At 40.2% G+C, this 19,100-nt stretch overlaps 2 protein-coding genes across 2 annotated transcripts in view; one reads left to right on the top strand and one right to left on the bottom strand.

Annotated features, from left to right (window-relative positions):
- Positions 1-937: 937 nt before the first annotated feature.
- Positions 938-18,012, bottom strand: LOC139711706 (uncharacterized). The gene is made up of 3 exons (XM_071623565.1): positions 17,924-18,012; positions 5,972-6,132; positions 938-4,066 (listed from the first exon to the last, which is right to left on the bottom strand). Exon 3 carries the CDS (start codon positions 4,064-4,066, stop codon positions 938-940), a length of 3,129 nt encoding a protein of 1,042 aa, XP_071479666.1. The 5' UTR covers positions 5,972-6,132; positions 17,924-18,012.
- A 598-nt stretch (positions 18,013-18,610) lies between these two features.
- Positions 18,611-19,100, top strand: part of LOC139711707 (vacuolar protein sorting-associated protein 37C-like) — a 28,425-nt gene continuing 27,935 nt past the window's right edge. The window contains exon 1 of the mRNA XM_071623567.1: positions 18,611-18,657. The gene's annotated coding sequence lies outside the window, so the exon portion shown is untranslated. The remainder of the gene's footprint in view (positions 18,658-19,100) is intronic.

Raw genomic sequence — 19,100 nt, 5'->3', positions numbered from 1 at the left:
AGTTTTCATTGTATACACATGAACACATGTATCTCTGGCTTTAAAATGGGTGCAGGAAATTTATAGCGGAACTAAATCAAACACACATGATTTGACTTTCTGGTTTGTTTTTTTTCAGTCAGACCGAGCCACCTGTCTGGAGTCAGCCTTTTCTCAGAGGAATACTTAGTGGAGATGACAAAGTTTAGAGTCTCCATACAATGCATATTACGAGTCATGTTCCAACTACATGTATGCTCTAACTTAGTAATTGACCCCCACATAAAAAGAATACACTGTAATTCCAAAAGCTGCAGCCTTAGTGTCCCCATGGATCCCACAAATTTAAAGTCAGGAGTTTACCAATGAAAAAGTCATATTTCAGTACATTTGTACCACACGCAATCATAACATACAATGTACCTGACATATTGTCAGTGTGAGTCAGTGTTGTACATACATTTGTTCATGCTTTCACTTGGCCAAGAAGATGACATGCTCATTCCACATCCATAAGACTGATATCCAGAGATCATTTGCAAGATAACTTACACATTTTCAAAGCTCACTTATTGAATTGAATGGTCACCCTTATTGATGATACGTACTGTACACTGTATCAGTTGTGTATGTTTTCAGCAGACAAAGTAAGTATCTAAACAGGTGTACAGCATATTGGTTAACTGAAAAGACTGCACACGGATGCATGTGTACTCTGTAAGGTATACTGCATGGTAACCTCATAAAATTGTCACATGAACTACAAGTTGTATACTGTTACTGAATAACAAAAAAAAAACTAAATGAAAAAGAAGAAGAAGAAGAGAATAATCACTCAATACAAAACAGCAGCTTAGCAGGTCTACAGCTGTACGTATGTAGGTTGAGTCATGCATCCTCAAGCTGCAGGTCACTCATAACGCAAAACTGTATTGACAGTTACTTTGCATGAGTAAAGTTACGGAGACATGTCATCAAGTGTTGACAGCATGGTATCCAATCTCCAACACCTTTCTTTCCTGCTGCTAAGAACTTTCTTGAATACCTTCCCTCTCTTCACCTTCTTGCTCCTACCCCTCCCAGCTCTTCCTAGCCAAGGAGTCTCTGTGAAGGCAGAAAACCTCTTGATTTTCTTTCCTCCAATGGCCCTCAACGGAGTCCCAGTCTGTTTTTTCTTGGGACTTTCGAAGATGGTCTCAAGGTTTGCCATCTTATGCTTTGTCACGTCCAGTCCTTTATTAAGATAGAGCTGTTCGACCTTCTTGGTGACCTTGAAAGTCCCATCATTTGCACTAGGATGTCTCACAGCATCACTTGCAAATTCAGAGTTACTATCTGAACCCTCATCATCCTTTGAGCTTGTGACTGACTGTCCCTCATCAGAGTTAGTGGCTGCTGTTTCTGGGTCGTCATTCTCCTTGTCTGTGATTCTTGATGCTCTCTTTCTGGACGTGAGGGGGGTATCTTGCTTCCTACGGCCACAGGCTTTTGCTTGTCTTCTATTAGGCTGTACAGTACTTTTAGCAATGTATTCACCGACAGGCTTGTGCATGTCCACTCTTGAGAGAAACTGTGCACTGGCATCCTTGATGGCAGTGAAAGTGTCCTCTGCAACAGCATCTTTTGTCACAGAATCTTTCACAGCATCCAGGATTTCCAATGCACATTGGTCCTCTCCTCTACTTTTGATGGCCCTAGATCGCTTTTTCTTTGTTGGCACTTTTGTCTCTAGTGTCCTGGAATCCTTTGGGGAAGATTCTTGGTGTGCTTTCTTTGCTAATCTTACTGATCGCCTACGCTCATTGCCAGTATCTTTTTTCCCTCTTGAAGATTTTTTGGTGTCCTCCCTCTCAAAAGGTAGATCCCCAAGACTGTTGAAGAGATCCATGTCAAAGGGAGCATTCTGGACTTCCATCATACCTGTAGGGATAGCATCAACAGTCTGTTCACAAGGAAAACATTCCTGTGTATACTCCACCATCATGGGAACAGACTCATCATCAGCACAGGGGTTCTCCGCTGCCAGTGCAGAGCCAGAAGATTTTTCATAACAAGCTTTGACGTCCATGGTGTCCGCTAAATCTGTGTCAGTAATTTGGTCTCTTGTCTTTCTGCTCTCATCAAATACTGTCAAGTGAACCTGTGACTTGCCGTCAAGCTCTAGTAGTGGAATGGAGACGCCGCTGAGACGTGCCGACTTCCTGCGCCCAGATTTCTGCTTAGGGGTCTTGGCAAACTGACTAGAACCAAATAAATCTCCTGGCATCCACTCATCTCCCAACCCAAAGTCAGCAAAGTCAGCCAAGAAGGTGTTAGTGCATGCACTTTGAGCACTGACCACCTCCTGGGTAACCTCGTGACTATGTGGTTCATCAGACACTTCTTGGACTTTCCTCTCAAGCCTGACAGACCTTCGTCTTCCTCTTTTTGGTTTCTTCCTCATATTTCTTGACCCTGGTAGATTGCCATCAATCTGACCTACAGGCAGCTCATCTGGGTTCTCCCTCTTACTGTCGCCCCATGACTGTCGCTGCATACTTTCTGCCGGTACAGTGCAAGGAATATCTCCTCTAAATGCTGTCTGTGACTGTGAAACCTGTTGGCATGGAGCAGGCATGGCAACAGAGTCCTGCTCAACCACTGGATAAGGATTAGCAACAGAATCCGGATGACAGGCGACAACACCTGATGTGTCCTGTGCAAGCACTACTGACATTTTATCAGCTGGGTCACTGACAGGCAAATCCACCTGTGTCATACTTTTTAATTCCACAAGTTCTCTATCATCCATCACTGTCTGAAGGTCACTGGCTATAATTGAGTCTCTCCGTGCAATCCTTACAGATCTCCTTCTTTGCATCTGAGGTTCCACCCTTTTCTTCCTTCTCCTTGAAGAAGTAGCAGGTTGCACAGCACTATGATTGCAGTCCTTGAGCACAGTTTCAGCCAGTCCCTTCTCATTGCTTTCATTTTCAATGTCCTTGTCTGGCAGCTTCTGTGGATGTGGCTCTGGTTGGCAACTCTCATCACTGACTTTCTCTGGACACTGGAAAGGGTCCTCCATACTGAGGAAAGCTGCCAACTGATTTTCAATAACATCCTGTGGGATGCCCATGGACTTTAGAGTAGAGTTCACATCACCTTGTGGCAAAGTTGGTGACTCCATGTGGGATGTGCTTTGGAGTTCAGCATCTCCTTTGTCTATCCCTAAGCAAGGCTCCATCGCCTCATCCATACGGGTGACTGACTTGGCTTCTTCAACATCACTAATCTGCATCTGATTTGAATGCCCACTGTTACTAGAAGTGACAAGAGACTCACAAACATGTTCTTCCTGTTTGTCTGTCATTTCAGTTGACACCGTATCTCTAATGAAGTCAGTACTGTTATGACTGTACAGGTCATCATCCTCACATCTTGACTTCACAAGGGGACAGCTTTCAGCAGTGCATTCTTTCTCTTTATCTCCATACCTTTCTTCATAACATTTTACATGGTATTCTTTTACATTACTGAAATCATTTAGGTTTTCACAGCTCATGTCTTCATGTGAAGCACTATAACTTTCCAATACACAGTCAGATACTGTGTCTATTTTCTCCTTGAGTTCTGGATCTAAACCATCCTCATTTACAACACTACCTGGGCTCTGATGTGGTGTGGCAACTAATACATGCCTGTACTCGCTTGCATCATTTTGGTTTGACCTTAAAGAGTTCGGGGGTCCTTCTTCATTGTTATGGGCAATCTCACTGTCCAAAAGGCTATCACCAACATCTACCATGCATGGAGACTTGCTATCAGAATCTGCATCAGCACTCTCTCTCTCCTCCTGAACTGATGTAGTGAAACTTGACGCGTTGTTAAATGAGTCGTCAAAGTGTTCCCGGTAGATGACTGCACCTGGGGGAGTCTCGTAACAGTCAAAGCTCATCACGAAGCCATTCAGGGAATTGTTCAAGCCGAGGCCACCAGTAGAGCCCTCCTCCATGGTCTGGTCTGCAAGCATCTCCCAGCTCTCTGGTGTAGCAAAGCACTTTGGCTGCATGGCTCTGCCAAGCGGTGTCTGTGGTGGCTGTTCTTCCATCTTAAGTAGATTTTTTTTTTTTAAACAACCAAAGAGAGAGAGAGAGAGAGTTTGTACAAATAAGCTTATAGTATCCCTATACAAATACATGAAAAAAAGCTTTGCTAGAGAAACATAAAACATACCCGGGAAACAAATCCGGAATATTCAGATTGATAAGAAAGAAAGTCATGTGTCAGTGCCACATTGTTATAACCTCCCTCTGCATCTGAATCCTCTACGCTGCCTGTCCTCTTACAATCAGCAATATTGAAACAAACCTACAATTTCAATAAATTATAGAGATATAGCCTTCTTAGAGGTGTAATAATACTTCACATCCCTGTGAGAGTTATATATTCCACTCGAGCCCATATTTTTCTGAAGTTCTCAGCACTGAGGAAAAATATTGTCCCAAGGGGAATACACGAGAATTGTTAAAGGACAAGTTCACCTTCATGTACATGTGGATTGAGTGAATGCAGCAATATTAGTAGAACACATCAGTGAAAGTTTGAAGAAAATCCGACAATCCGTTCAAAAGTTATGAATTTTTTAAGTATCTGCGCAATTACTGCTGGATGAGAAGACTACTACAGTGTGTGATGTCACATGCGTACAACGATATAATGAAAATAAAAAGAGAATTTCACAAAATTTTACTTTTTGAATAAAGTGTACATTTCTTGGACTTGTTACTGATGTATGTTATTAAGGATAATGTTATTCCCCTTGCCTTCTGAAAGAGAGAAGTCGAGTGTTCTTTTGTTATGCGAGAAAAGTGAAAATAAGGTGAATTTTCTTTATACTTTCTTTATACCGTTGTACTCATGTGACATCACAAGCTATAGTAGTCTTCTCATCTAGCCATGACTGAGCAGAAACTTTAAAAATTCATAACTTCTGAACGGATTGTCGGATTTTCCTCAAACTCTCACTGATGTCTTTTACTAATATTGCTGCATTCACTCAAACCACACGTCTATGAAGGTGAACTTGTCCTGTAAGTGTTGTATAAACAACAATAGACTTGAGTATTCGGCACATACATTGTATGTATATCGATATCAGATGGTCTACATACTTTCATTCTAGCCCCGTCATCAGTTAGAAAAACTCTAGAATCATGTTTTGTATCTGATGTGATGTCACTGCTTGAAATGATAACAATGTTGATCCTTGCTGTACATGTATTTAGTCATGTAAACTGCAATCATCACACAGTATTTAAGCTGAATATTTAACCCATACAGGTATTGATACATTTCATAAAGCATCCTATATTGTGACAGTAGTAAACTAGAAAAGCACTCTGAGAGCGCAGACCTCAGCCAAGCAGCTACTTTCCGATGATGATCTTGCTCTTCCATAGAGATCAGTGATTTCCACCTTTATGTATGCGTGCTGAAAAATTGTCCGATTTCCCAATATAGAAGCCTTTATGTCATAAACCCTCAGCGGCGCGGCGCACCTCACCCTAGCAGAGCTAGAGCACGCACTTTAGTGCGCGTATGAAAACGCTAAAATGTGCAGCTTGAACTCCCAGGTTCATTGACTCTTCCTGCCAAAATAACGAAAATCCTTCATAAAATCCATAAACATTTCCAGATCACTACCAAAATTTAATCATCCATTCCTTATGTCATTCTCAACCTTTCCTGCAAGTTTCATCCAAATTTGTGCCCAACTTTTTGAGTCATTTTGCACACGGACAAACAAACTAACAAACTAACTAACAAACAAACCAACAGTAACGAAAACATACAACATGTGTAACCTCCTCCCTTGGCGAAGGTAATAAAAAATCATATTGATTCAGCACAAAGGATATTATATATGTCTTAAAATACAAGTAGTATAAAACCCAAACAAGCAAAAGAGTGTCTTGCTATTCATGCTTGAAAATGAATTGAATATATTACCCACTTTGAATGTTACAATCAGTCCTTCATCTGCTGAAGAGGAAATGTGTTTGGCCAAAAGTGTGAAGAGCACATAGGATTCTAGGCCTATTCCTTCCAGTCATGGAAACTGATTGGAACCAGACTCCTCCAACTGACTTGATGTACAGTGGTAGTCATGCCAACCTGTAGAAGATAATAGCAAGATACAAATTATACAATGTAAGAATGTAAGATTTGTTTGTGATGTCAAATTGTGAAGGGATAGTTTCTTAATCCTAAAATCAAAGATAAAGATGAAGTGCAACACGGAATAAGCAGTCATACACCCGTGTACAATGCACAAAGAGGAAGAGAAATTTTCATTAAAAATGGACATGGAAAGAGTTCCTTTTGGGAGTCACCCAGAAGAATTAGACTCTACACAGTGTAGATCTATACTTAATGTAGGCACATCTGGTCATGGATCTACAGTACTCTACACTGCCATACTCTTGTTAGCTTACGCACGGATGCATACTTAGCATGCCTGCATGCACATGCGGCAGAGACATCTAGATTAGTGGAGTATTTACGAGTTTTGGGTGGCTGCGCAAAAAGTCACTCTTGCCATGGACACTAGTGAAGCAAATCGATGAATTTGAAAGTGTGACTGAGATGTGAAGTACAATCATAACTTCAAAGTAAACTTGAAAAGCACTCTGAGAGCGCAGACCTCCGCCAAGCATGCAGCTCATTTTCATCACTGATCTTGTTCTTCCATAGAGATCACTCAGATCAGTGATTTCCACCCATAGCCACACGTACGTATGCGTGCTGAAAGTTGCCCAATTTCCCAATACATGTATAAAAGCCTTTTGTTTTGTCAAAAATGTTCCAGCTGCGCGGTGCGCCTCGCCTTAGCAGAAACTAGAGCATGCATTTTATAGTGCGCGTATGAAAATCTCGAAAATGCGCAGCTTGTACTCCCAAGTTCATTGACTCTACCTGCCAAAATATAAAAAATCCTTCATAAAATCCATTTGAAATCCCCGGATCACCACCAGAATTTAATCATCTGTTATTTGTCATTCTCAAGCTTTCCTGTAAGTTTCATTCAAAGATCTGTTCACAGCTTTTTGAGTTATTTTGCACATGGACAAACAAATGCAGAAGAAAGCATAACATCCATCCTTGGCGTAGGTAGAATAACAAACAAACAAAACGAGATATGAAAACTCGTCACACTGAGGACGAGTTAGGTGATACGCTTGGGGTCATCAGATGTCGGTCATCTGTGATCGACAAAGAAAAGAATGTGATATAAGCACCTTGAAGTTATATTGAACCTGCATGCGAAACCGTTTCTCTAACCACTCGGGCACGGGACATCCATGAAAATGTTAAGACAAAAAAAAAACCCCAAAACAATGTATAGATATAACAGGGGAAGAGTCAATGACCACTCAACAAACGTGGCCGCGTGAACATGTATTGCATTGCTACATGGAAATGCAGCCTTGTAACGATTGATGTCGCTAGGCCATTTCTGGCAACTCGGGAAAAATACGTCCCGCAGACATACAACCTATAATCGGCTGGTTTTGATACCTTGCCTTTAATCACAATTTTCAGCGTGATAACGTCATCAAAGTACAAAACAATGACATGGACTTGAAAGACAATTGTTCAAAGTACAGCACCTTCGTCGTCGTCATTACATACTATGATCGGTTTGAAAAACCCAGCCTGCAGAATTTTGCAGCAGTCTAAGCAATGTGGTCTCCAACACAAAACAGAGTGATTGTGTGTGCGGGTGTGTGGCTGTGTATAGGTGCGTTTATATACGAACGTGATTTCAACATGGACGAATGTGTAACACCATTGAAGAAAAAAAGTAAAAGAGATAAGTATTTTGTTTTGTGCTCTTATGGGGTTCGAACCCGCACGTGAGCAACCTTACGTCTCTGAGACGTCGCCTTTAACCTCTCAGTCATACATCTCGACGAGAAAATATGAGGAACGTAAGCTTATATGTGAAAGATGACTCAGGAATCGTTTCGTCCACCTTCCATTCTCATTTTCAGTTTTATGCTGCAAAATTCTCAACCTGGTGAGAAGATTAAAAAAAAATAATAAAATGTATGATTACTGCAGCTTATTGTCTCAGCTACAACATACAATAAGTTTCAGAGGAAATGAAGCAAAATCAAGTGAGGTAAAGGTGCTCGAGCATTATCGAGTCAATGCATGGTTAAAAAACAAAAATCAACTCCCACAGACATAACGTATAATCTTTGCTGATTTTGGTATCTTGCCTTTAATCACAACTTCTAGCATGATGACGTCATCAAATTAGAAAACATCGATATGGACTTGAAAGACAGTTGTTCAATGTAAAACATATTCATCGTACATCATCAAGTTTGCTATTGACAAGACGACAGATACCATGAATAAGAGGCAGCTATTAGTACCTGTATGAAATTATTATAGGCATGGTTATCAAATTCCCCTAAAATTTCCTTATAATTGCTTTATTTTTACACACAGTTAAGCTATCCCTTCAAACTCGTCACAGTTTAATTAGAATCATTAACATCATACATTAGTACCATATTCAGTTCCATAGCTGATCACGTTTGCTGATTAATTAAGATTAATGGTCTAGAATGTGTCATATGGCCAACCTGTATACACACGTATACACACACACCCTGCTAAATGTATGTATCAAACCTCTGTAACACAACTTTGAACTAACTGTAGGAATTATCGCTGCACTTATCATCCATACTTTTTATCACTATCTGAAACTCCACAAAAACCACTAATTGACAAATAATTATCAATACAGAAGACTGACTTAAAGGAACAATTCAAATACCTTTTTTACAATGTATAGCTTGTTAGATGTATAAATCAGCACAAAGTAACCACGACTATATTGTGTTACTGAATTGATATGAACAAATTTCCTTTTTGATACAACATACTAGATCAGTTTGAAAAGCCCAGCATGCAAAATTTGCAGCAGTCGAAGTAATGCAGTCTCTAACGCAAAACAAAGGGATACTGTGTGAGTGTGTGCGTATGTGTGTTTACATGCGAACGTGATTTCTACATGGACGAAGGTGTAGTACTCCATTGAAGAAAAAAAGTTTAAAAAAATAATATTCTTTCGTGCTCTTGTGTGGTTCGAACCCGTACGTGTGCAACTTCATGTTTCTGAGACGACGCCTCTAACCACTCGGCCATACGTCTCGACGAGAAAATTAGAGGAACGTAAATTTATGTACGTGAAAGATGAATCAGGAATCGTTTCGTCCGCATTCCATTCTCATTTTCAGTTTTAAATTGCAAAATTGTCAACATGATGAGGAGATTTGAAAGAATAAAATGCATGATTACTGCAGCTTATTGTCACAGCTACAACATACTTAAGTTTCAGAGGAAATGAAGCAAAATCAGCTGAGATAAAGGTGCTTAAACGTTGTCAAGTCAATGCATGGTTTCTAAAAAAAAATCACCTCCCATAGACATAACACGTAAACTTGTCCGATTTTGCGTCTTTACCTTTAAACACAATTTAAGGCATGATGACGTCATCAAATTTCAAAACTATGACATGGACTTGAAAGGCAAATGTTCAAAGTACAACATATCTGAATTTGGGATAATATTGAGCTTAAACAACAGAGATACGAGCAAATGAATATCAGAAACAGTACCTTAAAAAAATTGGACACTTTTTTGATTTCAGATGATGATATGATGACGTCATAATGTATTTATGGAGATATTGATACTTGAAACGTTATTTGCAATTCATATGTTTTTGTAATATGCAATAAAAACATAGGGTAACCAGACGTTTTAAAGAGCTATGGCGAAATAAACAAAGACATGTTTTTCGCTATATTTCCACATAGACGCGCACACGAAATTTCAACTTTGACGCCAACGCATTCCTTTGTTATAGGTCAAAATTGATCGGAAATCAATGGATATTGTTACTTAATGTATCAGGAATCCAAATCTGTCAAAAAATGTGCATTTTCATTTTGCTTACGCGCACTACGCGCGAAAATGTGCGGACGGACGCGAACGCGCGAAACGCTTAAAATTGTCTGAAACTTCGAGATTTCCCATTGGTAAGTTGTTTTGAGCCTTTTAAAAGTTTGACGCGCGCGTAATAATGTCCTAGGTACAGTTAATTAGCATTAAAATGTAAGATAGAGCGTGACCTGAACTTAATGTCCACCGAAAATGATACAGAAATGACCTTTAGTTATGAAGTTATGATCGATCATGTAACATGGTCCGAAAATCACAAAATGGCACCTAGATGACGTCATAGATATGTTACTGTCATGAAAACCTTATTGTGGCTAGATATTGTCATGAGACATGTTCCCTGAAAATGTCATGTTATTCCGTAATGTCATTCTTGAGATATTGATGACACAAAATTGTCCAGAAAGAAAGAAGAATAAAAAGAAACGAGACATGAAAACTTGTCACATCGAGGACGAGTTAGGTGATACGCTTGTGGTCATCAGATGACGGTCATCTGTGATCGACAAGAAAAGAATGTGATATAGGCACCTTGAAGTTATATTGAGCGTGCATGCGAAACCGTTTCTGTAACCACTCGGCCACGGGTCATCCACGGAAATGGTAAGACAAAAAAAAACAACAATGTGTAGATATAACAGGGGGAAAGTCAATGCCCACTCAACTAACGTGGCCGTGTGAACATCTATTGCATTGCTAGACGGAAAAGCGGCCTTGTAACGACTGAGGTCGCTATGCCATTTCTGGCAACTTGGGAAAAATACGTCCCGCAGACATAAAACCTATAATCGGCTGGTTTTGATACCTTGCCTTTAATCACAATTTTCAGTGTAATGACGTCATCAAATTACAAAACAATGACATCGTCTTGAAAGACAATTGTTCAAAGTACAACACCTCAGTCGTCATTACATACTATGATCGGTTTGACAAAGTCAACCTGCAAAATTTTGCTGCAGTCGAAGCAATGTGGTCTCCAACACACAAAAAAGAGGGATATGGCGTGTGTGTGTGTCTGTGTGTGTGTATAGGTGCGTTTATATACGAACGTGATTTCTACATGGACGAATATGTAATACAAAATTGAAGGAAAAAAAAGTAAAATAGCTCAGTATTTCGTTTCGTGATCTTGTGGGGTTCGAACCCGCAACCTCAAGTCTCTGAGACGTCGCCTTTATCCACTCGGCCATACGTCTCGACGAGAAAATATGGGGAACGTAAACTTATGTATGTGAAAGATACATGAATAATCGTTTTGTCCACATTCCATTTTCATTTTCAGTTTTAAACTGCAAAATTGTCAATCTGATGAGAAGATTTCAAAGAATAAAATGCATGATTACTGCAGCTTATAGTCTCAGCTACAACATACTAAAGTTTCAGAGGAAATGAAGCAAAATCAGCTGAGATAAAGGTGGTTGAACGTTGTCAAGTCAATGCATGGTTTTAAAAAAAATCACCTCCCATCTAAAGACATAACACGTAAACTTGTCCGATTTTGCATCTTTACCTTTAATCACAATTTAAGGTATGATGCCGTCATCAAATTTCAAACCATGACTTGGACTTGAAAGGCAAATGTTCAAAGTACAACATATCTGAATTTGGGATAATATTGAGCTTAAACAACAGAGATACGAGCAAATGAATGTCAGAAACAGTACCTCAAAAAAATTAATTCCACTTTTTTGATTTCAGATGATGATATGATGACGTCATAATGTATTTAGGGAAATATTGGTACTTGAAACGTTATTTTCAATTCATATGCTTTTGTAATATGCAATAAAAACATAGGGTCACCTGACGTTTTAATGAGCTGTGGCGAAATAAACAAAGACATGTTTTTCGCTATATTTCCACATAGACGCGCACACGAAATTTCAACTTTGACGCCAACGCATTCCTTTGTTATAGGTCAAAATTGATCAAAAATCAATGGATATTGTTACTTAATGTATCAGGAATCCAAATCTGTCAAAAAATGTGCATTTTCATGTTGCTTACGCGCACTGCGCGCGAAAATACGCGGACAGACGCCTACGCGCGGAACGCTTAAAATTGTCTGAAACTTCGAGATTTCCCATTGGGAAGTTGTTTTGAGCCTTTAAAAAGTTTGACGCGCGCGTACGCGCGCGTAAAGATGTCCTTGGTAATTAGCATTACAAAGTAAGATAGAGCGTGACCTGAACTTTATGTCCACCGAAATTGATACAGAAATGTCCTTTAGTTATGAAGTTATGATCGATCATGTAACATGTCCGAAAATCACAAAATGGCGCCTAGATGACGTCATAGATACGTTACTGTCATGAAAACCTTATTGTGGCTAGATATTGTCATGAGACATGTTGACTGAAAATGTCATGTTATTCCGTCATGTCAATGTTGAGATATTCACGACACAAAATGTGCCAGAAAGAAAGAAGAATAAAAAGAAAGAAAGGAAGATTTTGACAAACACAATAGGTGATACGCTAAAAGCGTATCACCTAATAAAGAGAGATTTTGACAATCACAATAGGTGATACGCTGATAGCGTATCACCTAATGAAACAAAAAAACTGATGATGCCTACCTAGACCTACAATAGACTGTACTGTATAATGTAATTGTACTGCGTGTCATCATGATCGTGTTAACCCTGTTGCCGGGCACTGTAACCGACACGTACGTGCTGGGGTCACTGTTGCGGTTCAGATCACGTGTACTAACCACACCACTGCGTTGGGCCAGTGGCATTAATAGTAACAATGAATCAAGTGTCTTTTAGCATCAAAAACAACAAGCGTGCGCTGGGGTTACATGTGTAACGTTTTACAAGCGGAACCATCAGGGCATCTGGTAAGCATAAGACGTAAGACTAAGGTTATTAAAGAAGGAGTCAACCAAGATGCAACTGTTTAAATGCATAGGTTTCTAAAGTTAAGTTCCGATTCAAAATCCTATACAGTATAGAAAAACCTACACAGATGAACACTCACCATTATTATACCAGAAAGGGCCTACTGTAGTATATAAAAATCAAATCAATTGTGAAACTGGGTGCCTAGACTCTCTGACTCTATGCAACTGTACTCCGTAGATCCTTAGGCTATAACCGCTTCTTGTACTACAGTAGAGTCTACAATGTACGTCTATATTTGAGATTTCTTTGTATCATATACGCCTGAGGAGATCCTTGTCATTTGATTGGTTGTTTAACAGTGATCATTCGGTCCATTTCACAATGACTTCATCCGTGCAATTGTGGCTCCATTTACCGTGCAATTTTGGATCCATACGATTTGCTCCATTGCATGCTAGCTGAAAGCCCGGCACACTTCGCGTGTTAAAGCCAAAACATAGTTCTGGTACGCCTGCAAAAGTTGTCAAATTTCACTCCCAAATGTGCATGTATGCCTTAGAAATGTGTCGTGTGGAATAACGCTGTAATAACAAGATATTCGATGGTTAACGACTGAAATGCAAAATAATAACCAAAAAGGTTCGCCAGAGTCGCAGTCTCAGAACTTACCCGATCGAGGTCAGGCTAAACTCGGACTCGGGGACAACTCGACCTCGCTTTGACGGCGGGACTAGTTGTTCTACACTACCTCTGAATTGTACAGCGTTGTACTATGCGGGAGCGGCCTGTAGCGCTTCACGTTCTGGCTGGTCACAGTTACAGTATGGTCCGAGTTGATACCCCAAAGACGCTTAACTGAAAAGAAAGGAAAGTGCTCGCTAATCCTCTACAAAACAAATGGACAGCGCGCGGTCCTCAAGCGTATTACGCACATCACCTGAGACGCGCTGTCTTTGAAGTTGTTTTGTTTATAAAGTGTCTTTGATTGTCTTTTCAGTATTGCGATCACGAACTGCGGGTAAATTGTCTGAAATAGGGCCGTCAACGAGTTTTCCCTGAGACCGAGCAGGGAGGTGAGAGGAAAAGGAGTGGGCACTGGATTAGTGTCTTTTGAACCATCCTCGGAGCCGCACTCCCCAAGAGACCACTCCACTAACTAGATTACTGCCGCTTGGCCGCACAGTGCACATGCGCAATCCTTGTCAACAGGCTGGTGGGTCTCACCCCTCCCTGGCCAGAACCTGGATTACTCCACGTGGTACTGGATGGGTGGTGTATACTGGTGCATAACTGGTGCATTACCCATTGCTGTGCCTGCAAACAACACTGGTGCATTGTGATGTGCAGTGAACTGGTTGCATGGTCACATTTTGAATTTTGCAGCTAGTATTCAAGGTATCATAATTTATGTGCATTTACATGTCCATGTACTATAAGATTTCTTGGGAACAAATGTACTTTGCATGCTATTATGGTGAAATAACTTTTACATGAAATGGAAACAAATTAACACAGACTTAAAAACATTTAATAATAATGATTAGCAGCACCAATAATAATATACTGATTGAAAGAATGTGAAGGAAACATGAACAGCTGAGTAGTGGAACACAGGCCCTAATAATGTCTGATGATAATAATAATTTTGATACCAAGCTAGCACAGAAAATACTAACCACAACAGCAACAACCATCATAAAAATACCCATTCAGCTTTCAAATAAGAATAAAACAAAAACAGAGAGACAGACAAAAAAAAGCGCCATGGTGAATATCTTATCAGGCATACAGTGATACAGGACATGTGAGATAGTTCAGCTCTCACTGAACTCTCACATGTTTTCACCATACACCAGGCAAGGAGGCAAGTTATTTCACCAAGATTAGGTCCTATAGTAGTCTCCATCATGACCACTCTGTTGTAGATTCGAGCCCTCCTGCCTCAATATATTCCCAGCATACAACAAAAAAACATTCAAATAGTGTTTTCATCCCCTGGAGAACTAAAATTGCTCACAAAAATATGTTTGTGGGACCAGAAAAAACATGTCTTGGCGGATGTACGCAAGTTTCCCAAAAAATATGACAAGAGAACCAACACGAGCGAACAATGAAGTGATACATCAGACTAAAGAAAAACCCCAACATCTGCTGATCTACAGGTGAATTTTGTCAGCACTAGTCAGGATTTACACTTGACATTGCGTCGTAATTTGATTAAAACAAGAACAAAACAATGGCTATTGTTAAACAGTTACATTGTCAAAACTCAACTTCTTCTTGGCCGATTTTCAAAATTTTTGTATCTATCGAGAGCTGAATTCTTAGACTAGCAGGTCCCAAGAGCATATGCCGTGTGAGCCTGCATAAAGAATGTAAAACCCTCATACACGTCCTTGTGAACACACACAAGTCAACTGGCCTGTCCATACTCCTAACGATAGAGGGCCAAATCACAGTGGCCCGAGGATCGAACATCAAACAGCAGTGATAACGATCAGACTGACCTCGTTACGTAAGAGGTCGTTTACTTGTTCGTTGGGGCACTGATCCCTTGTAATCCTGTGTTGAGTGATAGGGAAAACCCTCAGGGCAGAGTGCCCACTCCTTTTTGTCTCACCTCCCTGGACCGAGTTAGTCTGGATCCTTCAGGAATAATAGTTGGTATATGGTATACCAACTCTTATTTTTGATCTCGAAATACTCTAAAACAACTCCTCATCCCGGCAAATCGCGTCAGCCAGGTAGGTTTCTTGGTAGACTCTTTCGATATATTGCAAGCAAATATGAAATGGCGCCAGACGGGTTCTCAAACCCTTACCAAAACTACATATGTTTTTACTTTAAACGCGCTTGCGTTTGCATTGTGTGTATGCGACAGCGTAAAGCGCTCAGTGAGCACTCTCACGATCTCAGTGTTTCTCTTCTTTCTAAATTAGTAAAACATAAAAAAAAAAAATGACATGGATCTATTTCAGGCGTTAAATATAAAACAAATAAAAACTAGAAATGTCGCTATGGCGACTGATGCCTCCGCCATAATGCATGATTCTCCCAATAGGTGTATGGTACAATGTCTTCACACAATGTGTGATGACTGACAAAATATTGAAATGTCAGGTTTGTCAGAAATATCTTGAATGTTCACATTCCTTGAACTAGGTTTGCTATAATTGTCTAAGAGTGCAGGTACACGCATTTGGGGAAGTGAGGATTTTTACTTGACTTCTGACCGACCCTTTTGTAAGTTTATACACTGAATAATTTTCAAGGTATGAAGAAAGAGTGTAATTACAGTATAAAATAGATTCTTTTTTTTTGCATTTAAACCTGGCCTTTGACCCTTAACCTTTGACCTTTGAGAGAATCTACATTAGGTAATACATGTATATCAAGTTTTAAAAATGATAATGCAAGCATTGCATATAATACTAGTTAATGAGGGAAATAGTAAAATTTTGAGTTGACCTTGACCTTTGACCCCGACCCCTACATTCCCTAGATAATCCCTGCCAGTTAGTACATGCATACACTGTACCAAGTTCCATGAAGATACATTGAACCATTTGCAAGAAAGTGAAATTGTAACATTCTCACCAAACCTTTGACCTTTTGACCTTTGACCTTATGACATGAAACTCTCTCTGGAGAATCTTTACGCAGTAGTACATGTCTACACTAAGTTTTAAAAAAATACCTTCGGACGTTGCACGGAAATATAGCAACATTTTCAGCATTTTACCTTGACCTTTTGACCTTTGACCTCTTGCCAATGTCACTAAAATCAACTCAACTATACTGCCCCATCATACATCATCCTTGGACCAAATTTGGTGAAAGCTGCTTCATCCAGTTTTGAGTTATCACATAAACAGCTAAATTTTAGGATATGACCTTGATCTTTGACCTTTGACCTCTGTCCAATTTCACTCAAAAACTAATTAAATAATTGTCCCATCATACATCATCCTCGGACAAAGTTTGGTGAAATTTGCTTGATCCAGTCTTGAGTTATCGCGTAAACGGATACAATTTCATGATTTGACCTTGACCTTTGACCTTTGGCCGATTTCACCCAAAATCTAATAAACTAATTGCCCCATCATACATTATACTTGGACCAAGTTTGGTAAAATTCCAGTCAATATTACTCAAGTTATTGCGTAAACGAATGCGGACGGACGTACGTACCCGTACATATCGGTTTGAGGCATCATATCTAAAATCATGGATTTAAATGCGATGTCAAACGGCCCATGCGAATGCTGAAATGCGAGCGATTACTGGCGTGAGTGTCCCCAGGCGCGGCGGCACGGCAATGCTTGAGTGCAGACGTGGCGACTGAGAGACGACTGAGAGACTCGCCACGTCTGCACTCAAGCATTGCCGCGCCGCCGCGCCTGGGGACACTCACGCCAGTAATCGCTCGCATTTCAGCATTCGCATGGGTCGTTTGACATCGCATTTAAATCCATGATTTTAGATATGATGCCTCAAACCGATTTTGCTCAAATTTCGTGAGTAACTAGGAAACTTGTGAAGCTTTATGGACATAATCAAGCGAATTGCCGCAGTCCTTTCATTTTCGCGTTGCATTGCAAAAAAGCGTGGAGACTCCTTATAAGGGGTGCCCCGGGGGTTACTTATAAGGGGGACGGGGTTACTTATAAGGGGGACGGGTTACTTATAAGGAGGGGCCCCCCTTGTGAGTGGGTTTCCCGAACTGAACTGCGACCAGCAGCCCCATAGGGGCTACGGTAACGAAAGTGTGGGTCCCACACTTTATTAGATTTAGAATCACTCTTTTTTGGATATCTCAGCCATTTCAAAGCCAATTTTCATCAAATAAACATTGTATTCCTCATAGAATTACATGCTCTTTCATATTTCATAAGAGGTTTCTCATTATCTCACCAAAAAATGTTAGAAACCTGAAATTAGGTCTCAACCAAAACTGTACGATCCCTCCGGACACCCAAACCAACCTCCCACGCCCATCCTACTTTTCACACTATCCTTGTTATTCTGAAGGTTAAAAATTAAATGAATTTAGTTCAATTACGTATTACTTACCATTCAATGCATCCCGTCTATGATCACTCGCTCGTCGCCGCGTATAGGCCTAGACTACTTATTAACCAAATTTTACGTTTGATTTGCGGATGGATTGCATGCTGTGTGTCGTGCATTATGCAAGCCAGTGCAGCACCGTATGTATGGCAGTGGACGTGGGCCATGGGCCATGGGTTCGTTCAAAGTTTGAATTCTCCCCCTGTTTCATCTTGCGCTATGCTCATCAGCGCTGCCTCTGATTACAGTTCAATTCTAACGATTAGTCATTATTTTTTTGTGAATATTAATTCTTTCATAAAATTAAGTCAAAAAAATTAAAGCACACCAAAAAATTACACAATTGTAATAAAACCTTTGTTACTCAATATAGAAGTATTCAATAAAAACTTTACATAGAAAGCTAAATTGGCCACAACTTTAAAACGCTGTGCGCGCTATGTTCAATGAATGGAGAACGTTCTGTGAGAAGAACATAGAGTTGGATTACTGCATGACGGCTCTACAGAGAAGAAAGAAAAGAAAGTAAAGAGCGCCCTCTTACCGATTTGTTAGCCAGGCCGGCCATAAACATACATCATGTCTATTCCTATCATCATCATACACATACGTACCCCAGTACATACAGTATATAGACACACTGATGGCACAGCTAGGATATCTATACTGTGTAGTACTGCACTGGTTCTTCGACGAACGCAGAACGGTGGCCGTGTCGTGTAAATCATCATAATAAGGTAACTTGGCATGCCGGTAACTTTAACTTTCCATAACAAACGGTTTCAGTACGTCTAGAATCTTTACGGACTTTACAGAAGAACTGGGGCATACTTCGGCGTAGATCTACAATCAATGATTTTCATTAGTGAGTTGAGTTACACTGACACTGTGCTGCATGCTGGCTACTGTTCTGTAGATTTCACGCAATGCCAATGCAATGTTAGCCCGACCAGACGCAGCGACATCAACACTTGTGTGCCATACATACAATGTATAATGCCACCACCGGTGTGGTGTTGAATGACTGGACTGTGTAGTACAGTTGTAAGTTAGTGCATTTTTTTTTTGCAATGTAAATTATATAAACAACACGTACTATGTGTAGTTACTGCATGTATTCTGTAATAATAGACTTTGTAGGCTGGCTGTTAACCCCGGGACGCTCCGTATACACAGTTAC

Source organism: Diadema antillarum, unplaced genomic scaffold (genome assembly GCF_040938485.1).
Source record: "Diadema antillarum isolate AM-2024a unplaced genomic scaffold, OU_Dant_1.0 seq00001690_RagTag, whole genome shotgun sequence".
In the NCBI taxonomy this organism is placed as follows: Eukaryota; Metazoa; Echinodermata; class Echinoidea; order Diadematoida; family Diadematidae; genus Diadema; species Diadema antillarum.
The sequence above is the reverse complement of the archived record's forward strand: the minus strand, read 5'-3'. Positions and strand labels throughout refer to the sequence as shown.